General features: G+C 38.6%; 1 protein-coding gene across 2 annotated transcripts; it reads left to right on the top strand.

Annotated features, from left to right (window-relative positions):
- Positions 1-251: 251 nt before the first annotated feature.
- On the top strand, positions 252-9,441 carry LOC127350692 (regulator of G-protein signaling 21). 2 transcript variants are annotated; one of them, XM_051377524.1, is made up of 5 exons: positions 280-415; positions 1,085-1,119; positions 5,134-5,195; positions 8,049-8,215; positions 8,511-9,441. In XM_051377524.1, the coding sequence occupies exons 2-5, from the start codon at positions 1,112-1,114 to the stop codon at positions 8,676-8,678; spliced, it is 405 nt and encodes a 134-aa protein (XP_051233484.1). In that variant the 5' UTR covers positions 280-415; positions 1,085-1,111; the 3' UTR covers positions 8,679-9,441. The 2 variants fall into 2 exon arrangements, with proteins under 2 accessions (XP_051233485.1, XP_051233484.1); XM_051377525.1 differs by lacking the exon at positions 1,085-1,119 and having other exon boundaries at positions 252-415.
- The last annotated feature ends 2,262 nt before the right edge of the window (positions 9,442-11,703 follow it).

The following is an 11,703-nucleotide window of genomic DNA, read 5'->3' on the forward strand; positions in this document are numbered from 1 at the left end:
AGAGCAAGGTTAGTCACAGACTTGCCTTCCCATCTCCTTCTACTTTGCAATGTAAATTAATTATTTGCTTAAAGCCTTGTTAATTAAGATGTGCAGTCCTTAGCTCCAGAAACGACAGTCTTCCAACCGTGAAAAGAAACAAATAAGGCTTTTCACAGCCAAAATGCTGACGTGAAACTTAGTTTCGATGGAGGAAGGTTAAATAAGTAGAGTGGAAGTTGACATTTGTGTAAACCCTGGGCCTGCCTGTCTTAAAACCCAACATGTATGGGCTTGTACCTGTAGGGTTTGTCAGGTAGGGGAAAAGAAGCCTGAACAGCTAAGGATCAGAGTTTGCTGTTTAGCACACTTTCGCTCAACAACTTCCAGTTACGAAACATACTTCAATCTTCTTTGGAAACAGAAAACACATGTTGTAAGTATGAGCTCCAAATTGTCTTCAAGCTTTGAGACTTTGGACAAACTAGTTGTCTGGCACTGACGATTTTGATACTGTTGAACATTTTGAATGTTTTACTTCCCCTCCGGTCTGCCTTGTTCTTCAGTAATGACTGACTTTCTCTGATCTTGCACAGCCAAGAAGCATGTTGCTAAAATAAAACTGGGATGTGTTTTGCGGATGGTTCTCTCTTGTCTGCGAGTGTGTGAGCAAGTGTTTCTGATGGGGCTCCTGTGATCTCTGCAGTTTTTATTGGAAGTTTCTCCCTCTGTGCTAGTGTGTTTCTCTGTGCTTCTCAGTATGCCTCCAGCTCTCTTTCCCTTCCTTCCTTTCCTCCCTAAGAAAACATGAAAAAAGGTCCAAATACGAGTGAGAATTCTTTGAGCTGAATGTGCTCTGCACTCTATATGATGCAATCCAAAAAATGAGCATTAGGATAGCCTTTGCCCTGATGCCTTGTTCCCTACTTCTGAGGGACTTTTTGATAACGCATCACTTAAAAGTACAGTTCAAAGCTGCACTGTTAAAGCTGTCAGAACTTTTTTTTTTCTTTTTTTATACAGCTTTGTTAGTCGATGTACTTTCAAGCAATTAGTTTTTTCGTATCAAGAGGAACATCAAACCTTTTTTTTTTTTTTTTTTTAGGAATTCCATGATGTAGGAGGACAGTACATGGGCAAGTAAGCTAAATCTGTTCAAAGCCATTTAGACATTTAGACTGTCAGTTCTCTGGCTTTGAACAATATCTAAAATCGTTAAAAAAAAATCACACAATAAAATAGTAGCCTACGCTGATCATGCCAATGTGTGCTTCCCTAGTCATCTGTATCACTGAATGTTCCCTCTTTACAGCTTCCATACTGATTACATGATACATGAATGCGCCCTACAACTGTTAATAGCCACATCGGCCTCGTTTAGTAACCAACAAGGCTTTCCACAAGGACATGGAGTAGCTTAACCTTGCGAGGCAGCTGGGCTCGCAACATCACAAAATCAGAGATTCACGTGAGAATTCATCTTGCCCGGCTGCAGTCTTGTTTGTAGCCAGTAGAGTGGAACCAGACCAATCAGTGTCTTTTGAGGAAGTTCTGGCAGCTACGGGGGTGGACGCTAGGCGTGATGCAGCGAGAAGACAGTGTTGGTTAAACAATTATGGTGGATCCCATAAAGGTTAGTGTAGACGCTGCTGGCATCAGTTATATCAGAACTTTTCTCAATGTTTTCGTTCTTCTCCCGACTGTCTTCGGGAAAAAGTTTAAAGGTAACACTTTCAGTCTTTAAGTCATTTCTTAAAAGGTAGTAAGCACATAATTTAATTGAAAATAAAACACACTCACACACAGGTCAAGTAAGGGCTAGTAAATGCATATCTTATTGCTCATCTTTATTTTTCAAGGACATTTTAAGCCACTTTGTCGCACACAAACTAACACCGAATGAGCAACATAATTAGAAAAGTGAATGGGATTCTGTACATTCAAATCTGGTGAAAAAAAAAAAAAACAGGAAATCTGTTGATGAAGTTATGGCTTAGTGTCTGTAAAAGATATTTTTTATCACTGAGACTGTGTAGCCATGCACACATCAACACTAGTCAGTTCTTCTTAGTCAGTTGGACAGCTGTCACAGCAGAAAGAACTGTGTGACACCCAGTCAGCAGTGTTTGTTTGATGAGGCAGGCTGCTGGACTGTGCTGCCTCGAGCAGTCATGTTCCAGGTACTGGTGCTGATGACTAGCTGGCAAGGTCAGCCCATTGCTGCTGGCTCAATGTCATAACACTTCCTGATATTGGCATGGGATTATTTTTCCTTTTGGTATGTGTGTTTTTGGTAGACCACGACTACATAAACAGTTAAATTAACAGCTTGTGAATGTGTAAAACTGTCTTAAGTGGAGCAAGGTGTTTCCCAAGATAGATACAGATTTTAAAAGCATGGTAAAACATTATCTACAACACTAGCATTACTTAATTCCTTATTGGCAAGGCTTAGCTGCAACCTGAGCTCTCACTTTTTGGTTTGGCTTGGCATTGGGGATAACTACTGTAGTCATTCATGTCCATGTGACTACAACACCACACGGACAGCTTTAGGTCTACAGGTCTATTTTTTTGGGGATGTATTTATGAAGATAAGATAAAAACATGTATTCTTTAAAAATTCCTGCCATGTGATTATCATTAAATCCATCCACACAGTTTAAAAGTACGATTTGGCAGAATTCTGTGAAGGTACCACAATTTTGAGATAAAAATGACATACTTCTCTACATTTATAAGCTGCTGTATCTTCCTGCATACAATGCATATATATATATATATATATATATATATATATATGTGTGTGTGTCATAGACATATTCTGTACAGTAGTTATCTCATTGACACATCAGATAATGTGAATAGCTCTTACACAGCCACTCCAGCCTGTGAGTCTGTCAGTGCAGATGCTTATTTCTCTGCTCCACTTTTCAGCATGTTCACTTGCTGTAATTCCTTGTATTACGTTCACTGCTCTGACTTATTCTTATCTGATTCTCCGCTGCTGCCACAACCCAGTTTCCCTACAGGGATCATTACATTTCCATCTAATTTAGGATTTCCTGAAAACAAGTAAACTAATGACAAGATGATACTGCTAGTTTGGCTACCATGCTCACATAAATCTAACTCATCCCAGACAAGCTATAATTACATATACAGAATTATGATTTTCAGTATAGAACCCAGTCCCCACAGTTGTTTATTGTAATATAGTGGATTATTATGATGATTATGATAATATAACCTTATTATACCATCAACTAACCATCAAATTACTGTATGTGCCCTTTGAAAGACAAACGTTTAATTATGGTCTTATGTACAGTTGCGGGAAGTAACCAAGTACATTTACTCATGTACTACTATCTCAAAGGAAATTACTGCACTTTTTATACCACTACATGTGTTTGCACTTAATATCAATGCCACCTCAACCAAGTACAACATTATGCTGTTTAATGTGTCGATAGTACAAAATTATAACCCAATTGCATGTAATAATAAAGCTTGACAAAAAAGAGAATTCTATGATTACTTTTACTTTTGAAAATCAAGTACATTTGGCAGATTATACTTCTGTACTATTCCTGAAATAAGACTTTGAAGGCAGACCTTTTACTTGTAATATAGCTGTTTATTACGTTAATTTGACTTAAAACTGCATTAATTCTTAATTTTTAACCACTTGGAGGAAGCAGAACAAAATGTAAACACAGCATTGATACGTTATTACCTAGCAACACTAGCAGTTATCTGGAGATGGGTAAATGTCCAACGTTCAGTATTCACTCTTCTTTCTGTTCTGCTTTGGTCTCCACCTTGAGACTATAGTGAGACTGAAGCAAAACAGTGGCTGTAAAACCCAAACAATAAACTGAAAGATACTAAAACACTCTGTAGAGGTGAAGGGGTGATCATTTTTGGTTCAACCAATATAGAAATATTATTATTAATATTTTTTTGTCCAAGTGAGAAAATAGAATATTCGCAGTTTGTATAATACATAAATATATTTAAACTGAAATACATGATTATTTTTTAAGCACTTGAAGATCAAATTATTACTAAAGCACATGGTATGAAAGAGACCCAGTGAAAACAAATGTAATGGTCAAAGTTGTCATGTTGACATTTAAGCTGTGTTGATTCGACTTATCCAACTCATGCAAAAAAACATTATACCTTAAAAGTTGAGGTAGCTGCCAGGAGCCTTTGAGCAGCACAGAGAATTGTAGTAAAGACAAAAGGGCAGTGAAATATCCTTTCACTCACTCATTCACTCTTCTGAATGTTCATTATTTGTGATGCATTAGCAAAGAAAAAAAACAGCCTGTAAAATTTAAAACTACCTTGTGCTACATCCACAATCAATGCAGTAAATGAAAGCTGGCTCAGCTGTGTTTTCCTAGCCCATTAGATGAGCTCGACCTCTTCCTGCACTGCAACTTTTTCTCAGGATTGATGTTTCTAATGCAGCTTAATTTGCTCGGCACAAGAAAAATAAATGAAATCATTCAAAACACAAACTACTTGTGTATTTTCACCTATTTCTAAATCCCACACTAATTACAACCTATACATCCATGCTATCGCCTAGTGCTAATAAGGTATATGTTTGGCTTACTGACACATAATATTCTCACAATGATGAAACTATTCATGATGACTAATGTATGTAAACTTGCCACTGTAGCAACAGTGGTTACATTACATTTGCAACAAGCTTCAACTTGCGCTCTGGTAATAGCACTACACCTCTTAATGTAAAAGAAAATATATTTTCATTGCAATTTTTATGATCTATTTTCACGTGACCGAGGTCGGGTAACCTGGTATTCAATTAGAAGCCAATATCAGTTAGGATGTGAGTTGTCATTAATTTCATTCTCCAGGATTGTAAATCTGACAAAATTAGGTAGCTGTCCGTATTTTTAATAAATTCACAAGATGATTGATTTATAGCAGTTCATAAAAAATGACATTTAACTAAAACTTCAACAGATGAACCATTAATCATCAGTTTCTCTGATGTAATAAGTAGATACAATTTTGGATTTTAAGGTGAAGTTAAGACTAACTCATTTACACACTATGTGCATCACCTGTTTGACAAGATGGACTTTTTTTTTAAACGTTTTTGCCTTGCAGGACTCCTGTTGATGATGTTGTGGCATGGGGAGAGTCACTCGACCATCTTCTTGAGTGTAAAAGTAAGCTCACTTGTGGATTTACTCCTCTCACTCTTTTGTCAAACGCTCCTCTCTCAATTCTCCGTCCTCTCTTTTCACCCTCACAATTCTCTGCTGTTCGGCCCCGCACATCATCTTGAATTGCCCATGGGGTTCTTTGGGAGGATGGAGGATATATTCTTCCTTCAAGTTCATCAAAACCATTTAGAGATATATTTAAGGAGGATGACACTGGCAGAGATAAGAGGCCTAATCTGGGCTGCCAGTGTAGATAGGGTGATTCCAGTCTGCACGTATTCATTTATAAAGCCGGCACTCACTGATGGCTTTTTACCTGTCCCGGCCTCTATTTGAAAATGACTAAAAGGGGCAGATGGGTTCTTTCTCTCTCTTTCCTCTCTCATTACTTTACTGAAATGAATTCAGCTGATCTGTAATATTTCAGCCTGTTGTCTCCTGCGTCAAGATTAACTGTCCTCCAGAAGATACATTTTGTCCCGCATCCCAGTTGCTCCATTTCCCTTTGAAAGGAATGCAGTGACACATATGACAAATCGGTAAACAGTAGCAAATAATAAATTGCGCACGTGGCAGTTGCAATCTGATGCCATTCATATACCTTTACATCTCGTGCGATTTTAAAGAGTCACCACTGTTATGATTGAAAGCTCAGATATGGGCTGAGCGTGATTCATAGACGGGAACAAGCGGCCTCTGGACAATATTTTGTTTCCTGTCAATTACTGTCAGAGAACCTGCTGTGATTTATGTGAAACAATTTGTGTGAATAACACTGGTGCTCGCAGTTAGCTGTTTGTTTGTGCTCCCAGAAGACGTTCTAAGTATTTTACACCTGCATTAGAATCACAGCTCCATGAATACTCCCATAACAAAAAGGTAATGGGTGTGAGGACAAGATAACAAGAAATATATAGGTGTGTGCAATTATATGATGTTGAGGCAGCGCACATTGGGATGCAGGGTTTGGTTTTGAAGGTTTTGAAGTTAAAAGCGCCTCCAGACATGCACCACAATACCTGGCAGTTTGCTGCATCATCTCTTTGTTCACTTGCTTCTTTGAGCTAACAAGGACTATGTTGAGGAAGCGAGAATGTGAGTGAAAGATAACAGAATGGCTTAACCTTTATTATTATGTTTTTCTCCTAAAATACCGGAGACTTTTTAAAAACGAGCAGGTTAGTTTAAACCTACTGCCACATGATTTTATGTCCCCATGCACACAAATGTGTTATGTTTCCAGCCGCGAGAAGACAGTTTAGAGTAAACAAGGTCCTCCTTTAACAAGCACAAGGTCAGAGATCTTATGGTAAAACAAACTGGAGACAAAATACGGAGAAAACACAAATGAGCTGCCTCCTGGAGTTGAAAACAAGTTTTTAGCATGGCTTGGGATCAGTGTGTCTGACAAAATTATCTCAACTTCCAGCCACATTTCAATCAGGGATGAACTTACTGTACACATGATGACACTTGAGTTACGTCCATTAGCTGATAAAGACAAGACAAAGAAGACAGCAAAGCAAGGTCATTCCATTGCATTTGAAAGGTCAGATAAAGCTTAATATTCTGTTGACAAGATCATCGTCATCGACAGATTTTGTGATTTTTATTGGCTTATTTCAACAGCAGTTTTTACAGTTCCGTAGTTATTAGAAAATCCTCCTCAAACCACTTTGTCTTTATGAGTGTGACTGTCACAGTACAGCGCTGCTCTGATGACACATTGTTGAAATCTTTCCTACTTATATTTTCTAATTGTTCTGGGTCATCTAATACCACTACTGACACTGCTAAACTTGTCTGCTGATTTCAGTGCAGTGTGAAAGTCTCAATACTCTATGGTAACATTGTTGTGAATGAAATTTGGCCACAAACGGAATGCAAAAGGAAACCCTTATATGAACATTTTTGAGATGTCGACAGCCCGTTCTCACGCCCAACCAGTCAAATACTGCAGCTTGGTCAGTGGCCCTATGTCTCAAACTGTGATGCTGTAAGTACCCCATTAGTGTCATTTCTGGACACGCTCATTTAGCGCAATGTTTTAATGATGATTGGAAGTGATAGAGTGAGAATGTCTTTGTTTGGGGGGCGTTGGGGTGGATAGATAAAACAAACACAGGGCTGTTTGTGTCCCCTGTAAAACCAAAAGTATTACTTCACATTATGTAACATAACTCAACTTACAGCCCCTACAAGGAACATGTAGTGGTAATGTTTCTACTGCCTCATTTTATTGATTTCAAGAGGAATAATGTCAGTCATATAGAGGCATCACTATTAAATTGAAATTTCATAATCAGTTAAAAATCCCATGTAGTATGTTTAACTTATGTAACTAACATACTTCTTTTAACCAGAACCACAAACTTTTCCTAAAGCTTTATTTTGAAAGTCTAACCGAATATTGCATATTTACTATTGCTGACTTAAGCCCTGCACATGCAAAACTGATGCTAGAGGGGTACTTACATTGTCATACTTTGAAGCATAGGGCCACTGACCGAATAGCTGTACTTGATGAGTATCATGCAAAAGCTGAAATCACACAAACTACCTCCTCATGAACAGCTTGCATTCATTGGGCTGAAACAAGCAATGTAAGACAAGTTTGTGCAGTTAAGAGAGTGAATCAGACTTGGAAAACCTCATCTGAAAAGTATGGATAAGAATACAAAAGTGTTCTTCTATGAGGCCAACTGTCTTCATATCACAGGATAATGATATTATATGGCTAGCCCAGCCAGAGAGTTTGGCCAGGTCCTTAAAATCCTCATAGGCTAATTCAATGTCTGCTGAATAATTGAAATGTAACTCTCCAGGTTTCAAAGAGTTTGTGCTTCCTCTGTGCAGCTGGCCAGTTGGTGTTTGAAGATTTCTTGAGGACAGAATACAGCGAGGAGAACCTTCTATTTTGGCTGGCCTGTAAGGACTACAGGAAAATTACCAACAAGACAGAAATGACGCTTGCTGCCAAAAGGATCTATGCAGAGTTTGTCCAAGTTGATGCGCCCAGACAGGTATGGCTTTTGTTTAGTGAGACGAGAATGAAGTGAGAACTGTGCAACTTCAAATCAGCCTCAACTGCAGGCTTGTTTGTTGTCACTGTCACTCTTGCATGGTTTCATTCACTTTTACAATGAAATACAATGTTTATAGGGCACCTTTCCTTTATTTGTTGCTCAGTGCTGCACAGTTGTTTTTCTTTTTACTATTTGAACACAGTTAACTTTCTGAACAGGCATGATAATGTAAAATATCTCCAAACAGAAAGAAGTCATAAGTAAAATAAAAGTTGCTGTTTTCTGAACACAGATAAACATTGACTGTGTGACGAGAGAAGAAATCAGTGAAAATATCTCTCAGCCGGGGACAAATTGCTTCGACAGGGCGCAGAGACAGATATATGGTCTGATGGAAAACGACTGTTATCCGCGATTTCTGAAATCAGAAATCTACCAATCTCTCCTGGAACAGCAATGAAAGCAACATGAGGGGGAAAAAAAGAAGCTCATCCACCGCCTCCCCGAATGATTGATTCTGCACTTCAGCCGACTCTCCTTAGAATCGCAGTTTAAAACAAAAAAGGCTTGTCTGTCAGAGGAAGCAGAAGTGAAAGGAGATACAGAGCTGTAGGTATGGGGACTGACAGGATCTAAAAGCCAGACATGATCTAAATAATGTATTACGTAGCTTTTGATGTCAATTCTTGTTTGGATTGCTTTTTATTGCATAAAAAGGGTCTAATTCAGAAAAAAACTGACACCAAGTTCTGAAAGGTTGTTTGAAAAGGCAAGTGTCAAGAGTAAAATGTTTCCAATTTGTGCCATTAAAATAATTCTAATCAAGGGCTTTTAGTTTTTTTAAAGTTCTTTGTCCTGTGATGATCTGTATGGTTTTTGACCCCAATGACTCGTTATTTTGGTCTGTCGGTATATTGACTGAGTGATTCCACCCTCTGATTATATTTAACATCCAAAATCCTGTTATTATCTTGTTGTATTCCTGAATAGTCGGTTACATTAGTGTATTTAGTCTGTGATTGAACCCATTTTTTTGTTTGATATACATCATATGAAAGTATAATAATGGCTACTTTAAAGCATCCCATACTGCCTGATCTTAAGTTATTTTTGACAGTAAATATTGTGGTTAGAATTAAAACTGTTTTTGTTAGACATGTTCTGCAGCTGTTGTGGCTGAATATGATGATTAATAAATGGGTGTATGTATGAGCACAGATGTATGCAAATGTGTGTGTGTGTGTTTGTGCATAGATGTGTTATGGGCAAATCTCCCAGTTAAGAGTTAAGACATGTTTTCTATTAAGTTTAGGTTTTTTTTTTTTAGATTAGGACTAGAATAAGGTCAGGGAAGAAGTTCTGACTAGGCTCCAAAAATCTCCATCATGTGTGCTTTATGTAATTGTAATTATGTAAAAGTTCTTCCAGGAGTAGTTCTAGCGTAACTGAACCCCTAAACCACTTTTTTAAGATGAAAACCTATTTAATAGTGTTGTTGATTAATTCAGGCATTGATATATACTATCAAGTATTTGAATCCCACATATTATGTTATAAATATGCACACTGACCTCCCTATACTATATGAAACCTGGCTATTGCAATTGAATTTCGCTATTGGCTGATCTGAAGGCAGGTTACGTCCTCCTACAACACCTTCGCAGACTGTGGCCCACTACGTAGCCTGACACACACCCACAGACACCGGAGAGTTAGCTGCTCTGAACCACTAGCTTACCACAAAGAGAGTATGATGTGAAATGTGCTTCTAGTGACTGTCAAAAAGGTCCAGCAGCCTCTGTTTTCAGCATTGTCAGTGTGTCACTCTGGCTGGTGTTACCTTCAGTTACACACTCCGTAGCCACAAGGCCACGCCTCTAAAAGGATACTCCTTTTTTTAATTTGCAGGGAGGGAGGGATCTTGCAGAATTTAGGATATTTAAATCCCTCAAATTCAAAGTAACACAGGACATGACCTCAATGGAAACTGCTGACCTGAATGAGGTTTGGGTTTGTAAAGAGTGAAAGTGAATGTGAGGCAAATATTCACTAATGTTGATTTTGCATATGTGTCACTGTACAACCTCTGTCAACATTTCAGGATGCTGAGAGCAAATGTAGTTAGATAGGTGTGTAACTGAACACCTGGGCACTGGCATCTGTGGCACAATTCCTGTTTGCAGACTACAGTTCCACCTTAAGTACCATCTGTCACAGCTGTGTGTAGAGGCAATAAGATTGAAAATGCAGACACTGTGGCAGAATAGGTTTTGAAAAAAAGAAAAAGAGAATTTACTGAACCAGTGTTTAAATCGACAGGCTTAATGTCAGGCACAAGAAAGCAGTCCAAACAAGTAAATGAATCCAGAGGGTTAAGGCAAGAGGGCAGGCAGCTCAAAACACTGGTAGCAGATATCAAGCAGAAAATGAAGAACAGGAAATAGAGAGCTGGTTTATACACTGAGGAACTGATGAGATAATGAGAGGCAGATGTGTGAGCATGTGGGGATGGTTTGTGAATGTGAACAGGTGAGCAGGTGGCTGTGGGTGTCAGGTGACCAGGATTGGTGGGAAAGTCAGAGGGCATCTGGGGTTCAGGTGATGAGTGGCAGGTCTGAAAAGTTCCTCAAAAATAAAGTGGACCAGGGAGGATGAAGAAGTGGCTGGAGTCAGGGAAAGAGGGGCAGACTGAGCAAAATCAAAGCAACTGAGGTAGCCAGTGTGACACCAAACTGTCTGAGCTGAACAACCCCATGATCTGTGAGAGGATCTTCTCATGGGTGGGGGGGAGGGGGGGGATTTGTATAGTCTCTAAAGAGAAATAACGATGACAGTGTGTGAGTTTCCACATTTTCAGTAAATTTGGTATTTACTAATAAGAAAAGTCTATAATTTGAATCAGAATTTGCAATATAAAAGACATAATGATAGACTATTATTGTGCAAATTTCAGCTGAGTAAGACTAGTGTTGGGACATGGGATTGAATGCCAGAGTCAGAGGAGTCTAACACAGTAATAAAATGGGTAGCCAACAGAAGAACAAAGGAAAAACTATATCCTAAACAGGAAATATAACCAACAAAAGTTTTATAAGACTGAAAACTTGTCAGTAATTACAAACTCATAGTTTCTCTGCACCTGTTTTTTTTTTCTCTACCAGCCACTAATTTACCCTCTGAGTCATTTCAGATCCTGCCATTCCCCTCGCTATCCACCAGTTGTTCCCAGTGGGGTCCATCCTTTATCACAACTGCACACCTGCTCCCCATTCCCTCATTAGCTTTCCCTTATATACTGTATGTTAGCCTTCTAGCCCTAGTACTTTGCCAGTTCATCTAGAGGCCTATCCCAGGTGTTACTAATAACATTAACTATGGCTGCATTCTATTCATTTGTCCCAGTGAGCCAGAATGCAGTATAAAATGACCCTGAAACTGAAGGAGCTCAATAAAATTCCTTCGTTGTATTATTTACTTGTGTGTGC

This window comes from Dicentrarchus labrax, unplaced genomic scaffold (assembly GCF_905237075.1).
Source record: "Dicentrarchus labrax unplaced genomic scaffold, dlabrax2021, whole genome shotgun sequence".
Taxonomy (NCBI): Eukaryota; Metazoa; Chordata; class Actinopteri; family Moronidae; genus Dicentrarchus; species Dicentrarchus labrax.